General features: G+C 39.6%; 1 protein-coding gene across 15 annotated transcripts in view; it reads left to right on the top strand.

Moving 5' to 3' along the window:
- PCDH15 (protocadherin related 15) overlaps positions 1-18,945 on the top strand; it is a 590,647-nt gene that overhangs the window by 85,889 nt on the left and 485,813 nt on the right. For 9 of the 15 annotated variants that reach the window (XM_054728734.1, XM_054728732.1, XM_054728733.1 and 6 more), the window contains exon 2: positions 3,343-3,408. The exons of 3 other annotated variants lie outside the window; for them this stretch is intronic. In XM_054728734.1, the coding sequence (XP_054584709.1) occupies positions 3,343-3,408 (66 nt within the window). Of the gene's footprint in view, positions 1-2,807; positions 2,823-3,342; positions 3,409-18,945 lie in introns of all 15 variants that reach the window. 3 more of the 15 variants (XM_054728735.1, XM_054728731.1, XM_054728725.1) reach the window with 1 other exon arrangement.

The raw sequence follows: 18,945 nt of genomic DNA on the forward strand, positions 1-18,945 counted from the left end.
GAAATGTGGAACCTACTGGATCAATAAAGCTTAGTAGGAGTCATTTGAAAGGGTCTGATCAAAAGGAAATGAGCCTTTACTCTTGGGCTGTTTTTGTATCTGGTGGATACATAATGAAAACTGACTTCTGAGCAGCTCTCATGGAAGGATGTTCATGCGAGTTTGTAGTTGGGCAGAATGTAGCTCAGAAAATGTTCAACAAACTTCTTTCAGGATTACCTTCTTGCTAGGTTCTGAGGTTACTAAGATGAATGTGACACAGTCTTGGTCTATGGGAGTTCTGAGAAAGATTCACTATTTTCCAATGGAATGCATTAGAATACAAAGAAGGGACATTTAATCTAGACTGAGAAGAAGGAAGATTTTTCTAGAAGAGGTGATATGCCTTGCCAGATTCTTGAAAGAGAAATAGAAGTTCACCAGGAAAATCAGATGAGGAAGAAAGTTTAAGCAATGACACAGCAAACATAAACTTAGGTTATGGCTAGACAATCTATACTAATAAAAGGGTAATATGTTAATTAGACCGGGAGACCTTCCGGATGTCCTTTTGGACAAAGCCATGGTGGCGGGGCCTAGGTAGAGGTGGTTAGGGGTGATCAGGCCGGAAGGGGAGGGCATTTGGGGACAATCAGGCCAGCAGGGGAGGGCAATTGGGGGCAAGCAGGTCAGCGGAGGGGGGGAGAGGAGGGAAGTTGGGAGCAATCACGCCAGTTGGTGGGGTGGCAGTTGGGGGTGATCAGGTTGGCAGGGGGTCAGTTAGGGTTATCAGGCTGGCAGGGGGGACATTTGGGGGGAAGCAGGTCAGCAGGGGGGGGTAGTTGGGGGTGAGCAGGCTGGTGGGGAAGGCATTTGGGGGCAGTCAAGCCGGGCAGGCAGAGTGGTTAGGGTCGATCAGGCAGGCAGGCAGGTGAGTGGTTAAGAGCCAGCAGTCCCGGATTGCGAGAGGGATGTCCCACAGGGATCAGGCCTAAACCTGCAGTCAGACATCCCCCGAGGGTTCCCAGATTGGAGAAGGTGCAGGCCGGGCTGAGGGACACCCCCCCATGCATGAATTTCATGCACTGGGCCACTAGTAAACTATAAGAGTGGAAAGGGTATGGGGAATTAGACAGGAATGAGGTATCAGTAGTTTAACTTGGATTAGCTATATAAAGAATGCCTATCCATAAATTTAATAATAACCAACTGGAAAAAAGTTTAAATATTTATATCCAACTCCCACCTTCTTTTCTTTTCCTTTACCTTTCCTATCCCCGAAAGTTATTGATTATATATCTGTACCTCTACCAATACATTCTTTTTGTCTACTCTATGTAGCAAGGATGGACTTGATTAAGGCAGTGGCCATATATATAAGAAGAGGGAATAGTCAAAAAAAAGTTACTTCTCTCTGAAATACGAATGGAAGAGATGTTTGGTAATTCAAGAATTGCTTCTAGTAAGAACTGGTCAGGTTTTCTTTATGAAAACATGGGAGGAAAAATAAATTCTGATTACAGTTTGGGTGAGTTTTCATGGTACAGGTGAAATATAGTTTCACCAAGAGAAGCATAGATTTGCCAGGCAGAAGTAGAAGCTGAAATTAATCTAAATAATAAAACTTCCCCCAAAATACAAGGTACATTCCAGCAAGAATAAGGTGTCTGATGCGACAGGAGGGCATAGTGCTTAATTCTAAAGGATGTAGAGACCATAACATCCTTGGAAATGTTTTCATTAACTATTTAGTTCAGAAAAGCTTTGTGTTGGGAAACATGTAATGCTTTTATGCCAAGAAGTACCATTATTTTACCTTTGATTTGGGTGCATGAAAATAATTCTCATGGAATGAACAGATGAATGCAAGACGAAAACAAAGATTCTGGGAAATTGGTGAGGAAACCATTGTAAGAGTAAGAGTGACAAATAGTGAGCAGCTGTGCTATATGGGGCGGGGAGAGAGGAAGAGGAGGAAAGAGTGTTAGCAATATGACATATTTTAGATCTAAAAATGCGGTGGCTTGAAACTCCTTGCACATTGACAGGGACGGAAAACTATAGATCTATGTGATTTTAAGGTCCATTTGAGAGAGCACATACCTTACAATATAGAATAGTGCTTGCCAAAGGCTTTGTTATTCATGCCCATCGGCATAATAGATAGAATTTTCACAAATAAATAAGTAATAAGCCTTGAAGTCATCTCCCAAGAAACACACATACTTGGATGGCTTTAAGCAATTTTGATTTACGCTTCAGTCTCGGGAGTGCACCAAGTGCATTTACCTGCACACACAGCTTTACCCGGTTCTGCCTAGGAGCATGCTTTCTGCCTCAGATATGTGCAGTGGACATCTTGCAAGCAACACCTTCCCATTTCAATTATCATGGATATTATAGCTCATGATGCTACTTACATGTTCATGATCATGAGACTCTGGGCAGGTTATTAGTATTATTTAAAATAATGACTTAGTCATCCCTTATTGACAGGCATTGTGCTTAAGGTTTGTTCAACATGGGATGATAGTTCATAAGTAATTTGTGTTTACTTTTTTTAGGAAACGTATAAATGTACTTTATATCATTTTTAAGTGGCATATATTATTGAGTTAATGTGTTAATGTTATGTTAGAATTTCAAAATTTGTTATAAGGATTTTACATATTTCTTTTTCCACAAACCACTTGGTGATGTATCTGTTATTATATAATGCTACGTATATCTGTAAATCTTCGCTAAATATATACATATATTCTTTCTTCCTTTCTTTCTTCCATTTTTCTGATCTGCTTCCCTTGATGACTCTATTCTTTTGACTCCAGACTGGCAATATGAGGGTAAGATGACAAAAATTAAAATTCCGAACAGCCTCATGAGCATTGCTTGTCTGTCTTTGTTTCATTCTCTTTAGAACATTGTTAAAATGTTATCCACTTCCTTTAATTAGACTCTTTATCACAATTAAAGTCTAATTATGTTTGTTTCTGTTGTGAAGCTTTAATTACAACTTATCCTTGTTGATCATTCCTTTATGTTATTTCTTTGGGTTATATTACCATCCCATTATCTCTGTCCGGAAAGACTTTTGCTCTCCTGTGGTCTCTGCTGGTGTTTTCTCAGTCAGATTTGAATAGCTTCAGGATATACGAAGTAACTATTGTTATGATGTGGTAAAGTAATCTATGTGGTTCATATAAATTTTTTTTATAATTAAAAGCTATTAAAAGTAATGACTCAGATTAGTTTGATTGTAGGATTTTTCTTTTTAACTGTCACTACCCATCTCAGTGAATTTGATCTCAGGGTGAGTGTTCCCCTAGTTGTAACTTCTTACCTTTGGTTGTTTTCTCTCTTTAGATTGCAAACTAGCTAGGGGAGGACCGCCAGCTACCATAGTTGCTATTGATGAAGAGAGTCGGAATGGTGAGTGAGCTTTCTGTTTGCGAGTGACTTATCTAAGAGGGATTTCTTCCCATTTTCATGCTATATTTGTTATGTGCAGAAGTACTAAATAAAAGCTGCAACCCAAATCCACAAACAGCTCTCCTTTAACTTTTCCCAGGTAAGGATTTAAATATCGCCATTCCCTGGTAATGCTTTACTTGGATTATATTATGAGAAATTCTAGATAGTTGCTTAGTTGTTATGGTGAAGGAATTATTTGATTTAGGACCAGTCCAGGAGTGCATTCAGATACTGCTGGAATTTTTCTTTGTCAATAGATAAAGTTGATTATTATTTCATCTAACTGAAATACATTACATTCCTCCAAGAGAAGTGTAACACAAGGTAAGTCTTACACTGTTAACTTAAATTGGCCGGAATCTAGTAAGGATTAGGATCCACAGTTTATTAGACATGGCGATTGAGAAATGGTTAATGGGAACAGAAAAACTGACAGAAAGTCTAGGGCAGACAAAGAAGTATGAATCTTCATGCAGGTTGTCTGCCATATTGAATAACTAATACCTAATTCATATTAAGTTCTTTGAAAAGATGTTTTCTTATCAGAACCAAAAATAGATATAATTAGCACTTTTTTTCCCACAACACTCTTTTAGCATCTCAAAATGTTAATGTACAAATATTTAAAGACTAGAGGCTCGATGCATGAAATTCCTGCAAGAGTAGGCCTTTCCTCCCCGGCTGCCGGCACCAGCTTCTCTCTGGCACCTGGGCCCTAGGCTTCCCTCTGGCCACCGGCAGGCACCCGGGCCCCAGGCTTTCCTCGCAGCCCTGGCTTCCTCTAGAAGGTCTTCCAGAAGGACACCTGGTCTAATTAGCATATTATTATGCTTTTATTATTATAAATTCTGCTCTATTAGGTAGGAGTGAAATAGTCTATTGAGTGCTGGTTTCTACTTCAAACTAAGTGTGGGAATGTGCTTTATGGCTTATTTTGTCTACTGATTCTATAATGGAGCTTCCATTACTGTTCTTTGATTTGTACTTTCTATTTATTTTAAGCATTGCGTTTTTCAGATTTACATTTTTAAAGAAAGAATTGTCAATTATTTAAAAAATGTGTTTTTAATAGAATTAAACCAACATAAATTTTGACAACTATAATATACATAATGCCTGCATTATTCTATTCACTTCATCATGGATTTATTGTGCAGCATTAGAAATATTCCTTTTACTCCTTTGAAGAGTTGACATAAACGTGTTTTTTTTTTTGTACATCCTTTAAAATAAGCCAAAAATGTCTGCAGCTTTGCTGGCCTCTGTTTAAAAAAACTTAAGTATCTATTAGCAACACTTAAGAAATCACAAAAATTTGAGGTGCTTTTTTTTTAAGTCAATCCCTATTAAGCATGAAATAATATTAAGTTAATTATAGTTATTATGATTTATTTAAATGAATTGGAAATACACCCTATGTGTGCTAACAGAAAAGGAAACATATACAAAAATACTATACCAGAAAAATGTTCTACCTCACGTGTAGAATTATGGTTTATTTGTGGTTAACTATTTTTCTGTGAATAAGTTTGTATTTTCTAAGTGTTCCGCAATGAAAACAGTTTGCTTTTTAAACCAGAGATAAAAAAATAAATAAAAAGACAGAAGGCCAATCTATATTTCCTTTTCATATTGTTCACCAATTCCCTTGAACATATAAGCTGAGTTGAACTAAAAGATTTAGTTTAACTAAATATTTGTGTTTTAATGTGTGAGCCTATACAGAGCTTATTCTGCCAACCAGATAATTATAGCTATAGTTTTGATGATATTTTATCTCCTGTCATGTAGATTATCCCACTTTTCAAAGAAGCTTAAGGACTCTGCAAATACATTGCTATAGTATATTGCAAAGATGTTGCTGTTTGGTGGCATATTGTGAAAGATTAATATTTTAGTTTTAGAAGAATGTGACTTGATATAGTGCAGTAATGTTGTAGACTTTAATTGGCTTATTTTGAAGAGACTGCCAACTACTCAGAATGCTGCCAAAGTTATTTGAGTGTCATCACAGAGTATCAATAAACAACTCAGAGACTAAATGCTTTACATTTTTCTTTTACATTAAATTTCTGAAATATGCTGATTAAATGAACATTTGCCAGATATTATAATGTACTGTGCAATCGTCCTTAATTTAAAAGTCTAAAGGAAACAATCCATTAAAATGTTTTCTATAATTTTTAGGCAATCTAAGAAACTTCCCAATAAGAACATTAATTCTAGTCCTGCTCTTAAAATATCTTAATTTCTCTTTTCCTGCATTTTAAATGGTAGTAATAAAACATGTGGGTATCATATCCTACCAGTATAATAAGCATTCACTTTTAAAGGTTTCAGGGCTTCTTTTTTAAAATATATTGTTATTGACTTCAGAGAAGAGAGATAGAAACATCAATGATTAGAGAGAATCATTGGTTGGCTGCCTCCTGCACACACCCCACTGGGGACCCAGCCCACAAACCTGGGCATGTGCCCTGACTGGGAATTGAACCATGACTTCCTGGCTCATAGGTCGATGCTCAACCACTGAGCCACATTGGTCAGGGAGTTCCAGGGCTTCTTAAAAGTATTAAGCCAAACTAGTTAGTTTATTGTGTGTCTACTTGCCTTTGGCTTACTTTATTGATGTGTACTGCTAAACAGTCTCCATTGCTAAACACATCCTCTACTAAAGTAGAGCTTTTAAATAACTCCGTTTTTTTAAAAATTCATAGTTAATTTTCTATTAGAAATCATTGGGATACATTTACAAAATGTTCATAATTTATCATATGCATCAGCATATTTCAACATTTTTATACTCTGTGAGATGGGAATAACTCCTTTTTGTGACTGTGTGCTATATGCATTTGTAGATGCGTATATGTTTGAAAGAACTTAAAATTAGCAGGTGGAGATTCATAAACTTCTTCATCACTCTGTTGCCTATTAGATTTTTTTTTCTCCTTGGTCATTTTCCTCAGCAACATATTGATAACAGATTCATTATATCACCCTTAGTCTCAACCAGGAGTTTGTTTTCATCACAGCTACCAGAAAGCAAGCTTATGTGGTAAGGACACAAATTCAACATATAAAAAGACAGACATCAGTTCCCGGCAACTACCAGCAAGCTCTTAAGCTAGTATGTACAACATGGTTAGTGTGTAATTACATCTAGAGGGGAGAATGTATACAGAGAAAAAGGCTTAGCACATATTATCTTATTTAATAAAATGATAATTTCTGAAAAGTCTTTCTAGTGAACATGTAAACCCCAAATCCCGCACAGGGATGCTATGGCAACTTTATGTATAATTGCCAACAATTTGAAACAAACAAGATGTTCTTCAGTAAGTGAATGAATAAATAAATGGTGGTGCATTCAGACAAATTCAGTGCTAAAAAGAAATGAGCTATCCACCAATGAAAAGACAGAGGAATCTTAAATGTCTAATTACTAAGCGAAAGAAGCCAATCTGAAAAGGCTATCTACTGCTATGTACTGTATAGTTTCACTTTATGATACTCTGGGGAAAAAGAAAAACTACGGGTAAAATAAAAAGATCAGCAGTCACTAGGGTGGGCAGGGAAAAGATGAATAGACAGAGCTCAGAGGATTTTTAGGGCAGTGAAAATAGTCTAGTCTACTGATGGATATGTCCTTATTCATATGGAAAACCCAAAGAATGTGTAACAGCAAGAGTGAAATCTAAGGTAAACTGTAGATGTTGGGTGATTATGATATGTCAATGTAGGGTTAACATTGGTAAAAAAACATATGCCATTCTAGTGAGTGATTTTAATAATAGGGGAGGCTATAATATGTGAGTGGCAAGGGTTATATAAGAAATCTTTGTATCTTTCTCTCATTGTTGTTATGCACCTAACTCTGCTCTAAAAATGAAGTCTTAAAAAATAATCTTTCTGGAAACATATGCTCCAGTTTCACTGGACTCTGGGTGACCTATGCCACTGAGTCCTTCCGGGAAGGAGAGAGGCCAGGAGCAGTTACACGGAAGCTGGGGAAAGCCTGCCTCTCAGGGCCTGCCAAATCCAGGTCCTGGCTGCTTTAGGACACCCATGGAATGGCATTCAAGTGGGCCTTGGGATCACGGGTTCAGACTAATTCTCAGAAGCCGGATGAACACATAGGCAGTGTTGAGTCAAGGGAGCCAGACAATCTTAACTTGATTTTTAACTGCCAAAATATTAAATCTTTTTGAAGCCCGGCTGGTGTGGTTCAGTGGTTTCAAGGAGCATTGACCTATGAACCAGAAAGTCAGGGTTTGATTCCAGGTCAAGGCACATGCCCGGGTTTGGGCTTGATCCCCAGTAGGGGAGTGTGCAGGAGGCAGCTAATCCATGATTCTCTCTCATTCTTGATGTTTCTCTCTCTCTCTGAAATCAATAAAATTATATTTAATAAATAAATAAAATATTTTTAAAGACATTGGTGTCCTTCTGGCTAGACTGCTTATGGACGCTGCATGGCACTGAAATGATGATTCCAAATTTCTTTTTCATCCTATTATTTACTTTTCCCAGTCGTCATCAAGTCATTGTGAGTTATTTTCAATGAAAGGTATACACCTTGATGAGGAAATATAATTTTTTTCATAACTTATGGAGGAGTTAAATGATACTATCCAACATACATTTGCCAATGTTGGACCTAAGTTTATGTAAAAAAGAAATCATGTCCATTCTTCATTTATTTTAAAATCTTACTATTGTGACTGTAAGACAAGTTTTATAGTAGCAAGCAATCTGGCTCTGCTCATTACTGCTGAAGCTGTATGTGCAAGGATGCATTCTGCTTCACTTATGCCAAAGAATCATTTTCTAAAAGGTCAGCAGCTGCAAACCTTCTGAATATATAACTTCAAAGTGATAAGTAAATAGAAAAGATTCTAAACATTAGCAAAATAGGTTGTTATTTATCTCCTTAAGCTACCTAGAATTTTTTTTTTGGCATTTAATCACATATTTAATTTATGATCTTTCTTTCCTCATTTGTTTACTAAATAGTGCCCCACATGGAAAGTGGCTGCTGGAGTGAATGGAATGATCATAAAACAAGGGGCGGGAGAAGTTCACAAAGCAGAGGGAAGGCAAAAAAAAGCCAGTAAGCTAGGGCATTTTATACAGGAAAACAACCCTGAAAGTTAGTGACCCCTCATTTTAAATTTCAGGATGCCGGTGTTATTAATAATAATGAAAAGATTCAATGCAAACTAACTCTGGTTTCTAAAGAAATGAAAAAAAAAACAACACATTTAAGAAAAGACATTCTAGTTCTAGCCAGTTTTGCTCAGTGGATAGAGCATCGGCCTGCAAACTGAAGGGTCCTGGCTTTGATTCTGGTCAAGGACATATGCCCGAGTTGAGGGCTCGATACCCGGTGGGAGGCGTGCAGGAGGCAGCCGATCAATGGTTCTCTCTCATCATTTATGTTTCTATCTCCCCCTTTCTTCCTCTCTAAAATCAATAGAAATGTATTTTTTAAAAAAAGAAAGAAAAGACATTCTACTCTAATTGTTCCTTTTCTTTTTGTTAAATCCTATATTGTAATTATATGTCTAATAGGAATAAATCTGAATTATGTAGAATTAAATTACATCACACACACACATTTAATACTAAATGAACCATTTTTCTATAGAAAAAAAAAACTAAATTATACCTTATTAAAGCAAACAACTGAAGCTAGTATTAATTTAATTTGCATACACTGTTGGAACATAGGCCATGGGCCTTGAAGGGCAGTAAGAATGGGTCTCTATAGTAGAAGGTGAGAAGGCCTATTAGGTTCTATCCATTTGTTAATATGAAGAAAATAAGATTCTACAATTTTTTTCAGAATAATAGGAAATCTTATATATTAAAGATAAGTCATTTTAAGTTAAATGTTGATACCTTTCATGAGCCAAACAATACATAACTGTGTGCCTCATCTGTCCCACCAGTGTTTTGACTTCTAATCCAGGAAACAAGGGTGATAGAAATAAATTAGGATGATGAAAAAGACAAAGGCTATTCTACAAGGTGAACAGAGAGCATCTGTAGGGAGTTACTTTTTAAGAGGGAGTGTGGGGTCTTGGTTTTGAGATTCTTTTTTTGAATAGCCAACATACTGTTGTGTAATTTTTAGTTTAGTTGGGGAGTGACGCCCCGGTGGAAATTATTTAGTAAATTATGGATGGACGATGCACTAAAGTTCAATTACTGGTTTTAGAATAAAGCTCATGGGGCTTTTCTCTGTCCAGGGCCTTTCCTAAGCAATGTCTTCATCTGTTCTTCCCCTGAGTGTTCTCTGAGGTTTCAGAGCCCAGTATTCCCTGCCCACCAGAAACTTTCTCTCCAAAATACCCCGTTAGCATGAATGGTCCTATCACTTCTTCTGTTCCTCATGATGGAACATGGACTGAGCAGATCATTGATCATTCTTCATGAAGCTAAAGGGCTAAGAACTTTCTTCTCTGGTAGGATTCTGGAAATCTGAAATGGGTCACTATTATTACTTTTGAATAAAGTAGTCAGCAGTGTAAAGATTCTTAGCAATACTGAATGAAAACAGTAATCCCTAGATGATTTGAAACTTTCTTGAATAGCAGTTTTCAAAACAAATGGTCAAATGCCACATATTTCTAACTGGAATTGTTAATGTAATTTAATTAAATATGCTTTATTTATATTTTATTTTTACTGTGTTTCTCTTTTTAAAATTTCTTTATTGATTAAGGTATCACATATTTGTCCTCATCCCCCCATTCCCATCCCACACACCCCCCACACATGCCCCCAATCCCCTGTTGTCCTTAACCGCTGGTTAGGCTCATATGCTTGCACACAAGTCCTTTGGTTGATCTCTCCCCTTTACCCCCACCCTTCCGTACCTTCCCTCTGAGGCCCGACAGTCTGATCCATGCCTCCTTGTTTCTGGGTCTATTCTTGTTCATCAGTCTATGTTGTTCATTATTTCCCCTAGATGAGTGAGATCATGTGCTATTAGAAATACACTTATAAGAACCGAAAATGAGACAAGCAATAATGGTTATGGTGACAGGCAAATGAATCAGTCTGTAGTGAGTTTCTTTCTGGGCCAACAGTTCTTTTGAGACCCAATTTCAATGTCCAACAGTTCCTTATGTGTACATATCAGCACTGACATTACAGTTCTGGATGGTGGACAAATGGTGGTAATGCAGGTCCGACTCTCTCTGGTTTGGTCCTGGGCAACCTGCAGTGATGCACAGCTGCTAACTGCTAGTATGGGAAGGCCACATCAGCGTCTTCCATCTCTGGACTGCTTCTCTTCTGTCTTCGTGGCTGGAGTAGTCCTGTCGATTCCTCTCTGTTGCTGGAATCCACATGGTCTCGGAGTTGTTTTCTGAAAATATACAAACATATTCTCAACCAAAAGTTAATAAAGAAATATTTTCTATAAATTTTACCTGGGATCCTATTTCATTTTTTGCCCAAATGATTTTCCTCTGGCTTGTTTTGACAGCTTGTGTGTTTTTCATGGGTGTCTTGCTTTTAGCCTTACAATTAATTTTCTCAAGTATTAATTTTCTAGATGTAATTTACTTACAGGATATTTTTCCTTACATAATATTCCTCTACTATCCCTTCCTTTTTTGATTTAAATGTTAGGAGGCTTTTGAAAATTTTATAATGTAGTCTTGATGGCTTTTAAATTTTATTTTTTTGCACTATAATATTACTGTTTTAGGTTCGTTACATGGTGCACAATTTTATTTTATTTATTTATTTTTAAAGACATTTTATTTATTTATTTATTTATAATATATTTTATTGATTTTTAACAGAGAGGAAGGGAGAAAGGATAGAGAGCTAGAAACATCGATGAGAGAGAAACATCAATCAGCTGCCTCCTGCACACCCCCCACCGGGGATGTGCCCGCAACCAATGTACATGCCCTTGACCAGAATTGAACCTGGGACCCTTCAGTCCGCAAACCGACGCTCTATCCACTAAGCCAAACCGGTTTCGGCTGGTGCACAATTTTATCATGTGATGAAGTACCAATAAAAATTTTAGTTAACACTTTAGGAACACCTTTTTGTCCAGTACAATTAATTTTTCTAGAATATTCGCTTTTTTCAACTAGCCAATTTAAATTTGCCTGAAAACTTGACTACTATTTTACTATCAAATTTATTACTCTAACAACAATCTTATTTTACCCTGTAAATATTGGTGGAAGGGATTATTTGCCTTCTTGAGTAGGTCCTGAGCATTCCTGGTGGTAGGCTGGATTTAGATATCGTAAACCCACTTCCCCACACCATGGGTACAAGACAATTCAAACAATTCTTGTTGGAGTGAGAGGGCAGCTGCTGTTGGCCAAGTCTCTGTCGGTCACCTGGGTCCTGATCTGAGCGGGGCATGGGAAGCATGAAGCAGCCATGGGGGCAGGAGACCTCCCTCAGAGGGGGCTAGGGTTCAGGCCCCTGCAATGTTGAGAGGGGTGAGGGTCTGTGCCCCACCTCTGTTGATCCCCAAATTCTCTCCTGATAAAAACTACTTTCATATTTATTAATCCACACAGCACATTTAAAGCATATTTAATCCCCAAATAATCAATTTGGGGATTAAATATGCTTTAAATGTGCTGTGTGGATTAATAAATCAATTTGGGGATTAAATATGCTTTAAATGTGCTGTGTGGATTAATAAATATGAAAGTAGTTGTTATCACCCCATCTATAACTACTTCCTAAACTGTGAAGTATACACTAAGGCTAGTATGGTTTATATTCATATCAGGTGGCACAATTTAAGCAAATAATACATGTTTATTCTTTTGAACAAATGAAAGTAGATCTTTTTTTAAAATATATTTTTATTGATTTCAGAAAGAAAGTGAGAGGGAGAAAGAGATAGAAACATCAATGATGAGAGAGAATCATTGGTCAGCTGCCTACTACATGCCCCCTACTGGAGATTATGCCCACAACTTGGCCATATGCTCTGACTAGGAATCAAACCATATCTTCCTGGTTCATAGGTCAATGCCTAACCAAGCAATTAGCTAGAAAATGTCCACTACAGACAGAATTAAAAAAAAAAAATTCAAAGGCTCCAAGACTGAATATTGCTGGTAAGTTTAAGATATGGAAAAAAGTTGACAGAAGAAAATGAGTGATTGCAAATATGTTGAAGAAGAAAAGAAGATGAATGTTGGCTGAATATATTGTGAGTCAGAAATTTTTTTTATTGATTTGTTATCAAATTAGTTGATAGTGACTTCATCTAGCAACCTATAATTTATTAAGAATAATTTTCCTTCTCATCCCTAGTTTGCATAATTCAAAATTTGAATAGACAACTGTGAATGTAGCATGTATGTTTATAATCTCAGATCATTTTGTCATTAAAAAAATGTGCTCCACTAAAAAAAGAAAATCAGAAAATACATTAACTCATTCAGTTTGCTTGGTGGTATCACTTCCTCATCTATAATAATAAAAGCATAATACGCTAATTAGATCAGACAGCCAGAGACCTTCCAGACATGGGGCGGGGGAGGCTTGAGGCAGAGATGGTTAGGGGTGATCAGGCAGGCAGGTGAGCAGTTAGGGACAATCAGGTAGGCAGGTGAACACTTAGGGGCCTCAGGCAGACAGGCATAGTGGTTAGGGCAATCAGGCAGGCAGGCAGGGGCAGTTAGGAGTGATCAGGCAGGCAGGCAGAGTGGTTAGGGGCGATCATGCAGGAAGGCATAGTGGTTAGGGATGGACATTCAGGCAGGCCAGCAGTTAGGAGCCAGTGGTCCCAGATTGCAAGAGTGTGCAGGCCTGGCTGAGGGACCACCTCTCCCCCCCCCCCCCCGCTCCCTGTGCATGAATTTCATACACCAGGCCTCTAGTTTAACATATAATAGAGGATTATTGAAATCATTCCAAAGGTCAGTGTGAATATGATTATTCTCAGTAACAAATTAATACAGTATCTGAGAGTTTGATAGCATAGTACCAGCAAAATTATAAACTTGTGGTCTTTTTGATATATTACATTGTCTTCAAAATACCATTAATAAAAAGGGAAGATGCAATACTAAAGACTCACATTTTTGATAAAATCTTGAAAACATTGACTTTGTTTAATAACATGGGTATTTTTATAGAAGCATGCTTTGGAGAAAGTGTTGGCTAATGCACTAGTATTTATCTTAATACTTAGGATATGCAAGGTATGGACATTATTAGTGAGGAAGTAGCATGGTATCAATAAGCTCTAGGTTAATTTACTATTCTTAAAACTTTATTTTAGGGATATGGGGACTCATATTGACATCAGTCAAACTAATGATTATAAATGAATTTAAGGGCCTGAGTGAGTAGCTCAGTTGGCTGGAACATTGTCCCCATGAAATATTTGATCCCTTTTCAGGGCATGTATAAGAATCAACCAATGAATACATAAATAAGTGAAACAACAAATCAATGTTTCTCTGTCTTCTCTGTCTCTCTCCCTCCCTCCCTCTCTCTTCCTCCTTTTTTTTTTCTTCCTCTCTTTTCTTCTCTCTCCCTAAATATCAATAAAAATCTTATATAATAAAAGCCTGATATGCTAAGTGTCCAGTCGTCTGGTCGGCCATTCAACCAATCAAAGTGTAGTATGCTAATGATATGCTAAGGCTGCTCAACTGCTTGCTATGACGTGCACTGACCACCAGGGGGCAGACAGTTGACTGGCCTACCAGTCGCTATGACATGCACTGACCACCGGGGGCAGACAATCTGACTAGTAGGTTAGCATGCTGCTGGGGTCCAGCTGATCGGGACTGAGCGAGATGGGCCAGGCATGCCCTGGAGCCCTCCCATAGTCCCTCCCCAGCTGGCCAACCCCCTGCATCCTTCCCCAGCCCTGATCATGCACTGGTGGGATCTCTCGGCCTGGCCTGCGCCATCTCACAATCCAGGCTGAGGGACCCCCTCCCTCCCTGAGTGCAGAAATTTTGTGCACCAGGCTTCTAGTACATAAAGAAAATGAATTAAAAACAAAGTGAATAATTTAAATGCTAACCTTGAGACTTTATCCCAAATCTTAGGAACAGTGATATCTTTGTAGTGAATAAACTTCATGCAACATCATTATATGCAGTTTTTCTTTCTATGGTATGTTTGTATTACTAGTACTAATGACCAGTTAATACCTCTGCTTAGGTTTCAATCCTATGATGAGTATCAACTATGAAAGTGAATGGTGATTACCAGAGGGAAAGGGGGTGATGGTCGGGGGATGCAGAAGAGGATAAAAGGGGAATAAGTGGTGAGAAAGGAGACTTGACTTGAGGTGGTGAACACAATACATTATATAATTGCATTATAGAAATACCACCTGAAACCTATATAATTTTATTAACCAATGTCATCCTAATATATTCAATAAAAAAAGTGAATATTTCATTGGTTATTATTAGAACATTCTTTTGACACATGAATCTTAATGTCTCTCATATAATGTTACACAGTGAATAGGTACTTATCAATTAATACCATTTGTTTTTTGAAATCTATTGAGTCCCAGAAGAGAAGTAATTATTTTGGTTTCATTTCAGTCCACTTCAAAATGCCTAATTCTCACAGAATATCATTTTTCTCCATACCTTTTTTGTTGTTTTCAATCTTCACACAAGGATATTTTTTCCATTGCTTCTTAGAGAGTGTAGAAGGGAGGGAGGGAGGGAGGGAGGGAGAGAGAGAGAGAGAGAGAGAAACTTCCACATCAGAGAAACATATGGATTGGTTGCCAGCCAACCAGGGCAGGGATGAACCTGCCACCCAGTAATCAAACCCTAGACCCTTAGGTGTGCAGGCCTACACTCGCACCAATGAGCAGCATTGTCCAGCGCTCTCCATACCTCTCCATTTTTCACTGTATTATGCTCATTGCTTTTGTATTCTTTTGTTTTGTTTTCATCAAGGCAAATCAACTAAAATTATATCTGATTTTGAGGAGACTAAATACCAGCAATTTGAAATTGAATAAGTGATAATTAGTGTATACTCACATAATCCTAATTAAACTGCCATCTTAATGTATTTCTCTGATTGGAAATCCCTATTTTACATATATTATCTTTAGCGTTGTAGGCAAAAGAAACATTGGTAGGAAATTGTGTAAGCATTCTTAGGATGACTTATCTGCTTTTTTTAAGAAGGCTTCAGAGATAATCTTTTGGGCTTCAGTTTTATAAAAGCATTCTGCTTAAATTAATACTTTTGAGGTGTTGTGTTGTATTTTCAGTATTAATGTGAATTTAGCATTGTCTTCTATGGCATGCCTGTCTTTAATTTAACATAAATTTTCATTTTGAAATAACTATTAGTTACAATTTTTGACCTAGGGAAATATACATCTTTATTTTGTGACATAGTCATTCAGGGATGGCACAAATATTCCTGGTATATGTTAAAGGAATGTCTTATGTGAGATTTAGTACAAGAATAAGGCATCTATGCCCGGCCGGCGTGGCTCAGTGTTTGAGCATCAACCTATGAACCAGGAGGTCACGGGTTCAATTCCCGGTCAGGGCACATGACTGGGTTGCGGACTCGATCCCCAGTGTGTGGCATGCAGGAGGCAGCCGATCAATGATTCTCTCTCATCATTGATGTTTCTATCTCTCTCTTCCTCTCCCTTCCTCTCTGAAATCAATAAAAACATCATAAAAAAAAAAAAAAGAAGAAGCCATCTATACTAAAAAAAGGGTAATATGCTAATTAGACCAGATAGACAAGACATCTTCCGGACGTCCAGAACTCCTTCTGGACAAAGCCATGGTGGTTGCAAGGGCCAAGCGAGGGCAGGCAGCCGTGGCAGCTGGCAGTGGCAGTGGCAGCAGCAGTGGGGTGATGAGGGTGGCACCTTCCCCTGATAGGCCCAGTTGCTTCTGGTGGAGGTGACAGGAGAGGCCGTGGTGTGATCCCAGGGTCCCAGTCCCAGCGTCACGGCCCCTCCTTCCGCAGAGGTTGCAGTGCGGTCCAGGGGTCTCGGGGTCCTGGTCCCAGCACTGTGGACCCTTCCTCTGCAGAGGCGATGGGAGAGGGGGCTGCACGGTTCCGGAGCATCCACAGAGGCCGGAAGGGGTGCGACTGTAGTGCCTCAATCAACCCCAGCCCCTCCCCCAGCCAGCCTGGCCCCAGATCAACCCCCCCACCAGTGGGTGGTAGGTGGGGCTAGTGCTAAAAAGCAGTGAACCCAGCTTCTGGTTGAGCCACACTCCCTCCCTCCCACCCCCGCCTCCCCTGCTCAGCCAGAAGCTGGGCTCACTGCTGGCGAGCACAGAGGAGATAGCATGAGCCTCTCCCACCTCCAAAGCAGGCAGGCAGTAAGGAGCAAGGGCCCTGGACTGTGAGAGCTCATGACTGTGAGAGGGATGTCTGATTTCCAGCTTAGGCTCGATCTCCGGGGAGTCCTGGACTCTGAGAGGGCACAGGTTGGGCTGAGGAACGCCCCCCCATCCCATGACTTTTGTGCACCAGGCCTCTAGTATAATTATATTTATATTTACAGTGGTTTAGAAACAAGGAGAATCCCCTATAAATATACATAATTCAGTTTGCCTATAAATATAAATCCACACTTGGGGAATGACAGGATGGAAGGCAAATATATATAAAATACTCTATGCATGATGGAAGGCAGATATATTTATAATAGTCTATATAGGCTGGAAGGCAGTATATCCAATCTAATTAAAGAGTAATATGCAAATTAACCATCACTCCACTACAAATATGGCGGTGCCCATAGCACCAGGGCAGGACGCTGGCATCGTCGCCATGGTGACAACACTTGTGTCCCACACCCAGGTTGCAGAGGGAGGAAGGGCTGCCGACAGAATGCTGGGCTGCTGGGCCGGGGGCGTGCCCAGAGCCGCAGCACAGCTCCGGGCACACTTCTGGCACAGCGGACAGAAGCCCAGTGGACAGAAGCCCAGCGGACAGAAGCCCAGCGGACAGAAAGTGGGCTCTGGGCTGGGGATGAGCTCAGAGTTGCTGCCGCGTGGCTCTGAGTATGCCCCTGGCCCAGCAGATAGTAGCCCAGTGGACAGAAGCCCAGCAGACAGAACCGGCTGCTAGGCTGGGGGCATGCTCAGAGCCGCCGCCACGCGCAGCTCCAGGCACGCCCCTGGACCAGCGGACAAAAGCCCTGCGGACACAATGCAGGGGGTCCTCTGCACATGAGATGCAGAGGAAACACCTTTTCTGACTGCTCATTGGTTAAGCTCCCTGTAAGCTGCCTCTCACAGTGTTCTTAGTAACTTAAGTAATAAGAATCCAAGAAGGTGATCTAGGGTTTTTCCACCTCACTCCTGGAAAAACTAAGGTCTGCTGCTGGAGGGGCTAAGAAATGTCATGTCCTGCCCTAGCCAGTTTGGCTCAGTGGATAGAGCTTTGGCCTGCCGATTGCAGGGTCCGCGTTCGATTCTGGTCAAGGGCATGTACCTAGGTTGCAGGCTCCTCCCTGGCCGGGGCCCAGATCAGGGCTCATGTAGGAGGCAACCAATCGAAGTGTCCCTCTCACATTGATGTTTCTCTCTGTCTTTCCCTCTCTCTTCCAAGCTCTCTAAAAATCAATGGAAACATAGCCTAAGGTGAGGATAAAAAAGAAAGAAATAAAAGAAATGTCATATCCTATGAAAGACACATCTTGAAAATGCCTAAAGAAAGTTGTTATATTTTCATGGTGAAGGGACTGGAGTCGGTGTTGATGAAAAAACCTTGGAGGCTGTGACAGTAGCAGCAGCAGCGGGGTGATGGGGCTGGCGCCTTCCCCTGATCAGCCCAGTCACCTCCCACAGAGGGAGGCCAGACTGCGGCTTACGCCTGCTCCCCATCAGTAGGACATCTCCTGAGGGCTCCCAGTCTGTGAGAGGGGGCAGGCTTGGTTGAGGGACTCCCCCCCACCCAGGGCCCGAATTTTGTGCACCAGGCCTCTAGTATGTATATAATAGTCTACATATTTAATCTACACAATCTATTATATATACATATATAATAGTTTAGCAGGCTGGAAGGCAGAAATGATGGTATTTTATTGTTCTTACTTAAGTGTAAAATGAAAAAGCAAAAGACTTACCCCAAAGCAGTTTGGGATTCCCAAACAATGTGAGGTAATTAAAGAACTTTGCAAGTACGCCCTGGCCAGCTTTATTCAGCGATTACAGTGTTGCCATGTGCACTGAAGGGCTGCAGGTTTGATTCCTGGTCAAGGGGATGTAACTGGGTTGCAGTTTTGATCCCTCGCCCCAATCCGGATCATGCAGGAAGCAACCAATCAATGTATCTTTCTTACATTGATGTTTCTCTCTCCCTCCTTTCCTTCCACTATATCTAAAATGTAAAAAATTAATAATAATAAATAAAATAAAATAAATGCAAAAATATCCTTGGGTGAGGATTAACAACAACAAAAAAGCTTCTGGTAATACCATGAGATGTTCTCACAAGGAAGAACTTGATATGTTTCTT

Source organism: Eptesicus fuscus, chromosome 17 (assembly GCF_027574615.1).
Source record: "Eptesicus fuscus isolate TK198812 chromosome 17, DD_ASM_mEF_20220401, whole genome shotgun sequence".
Classification (NCBI taxonomy): domain Eukaryota; kingdom Metazoa; phylum Chordata; class Mammalia; order Chiroptera; family Vespertilionidae; genus Eptesicus; species Eptesicus fuscus.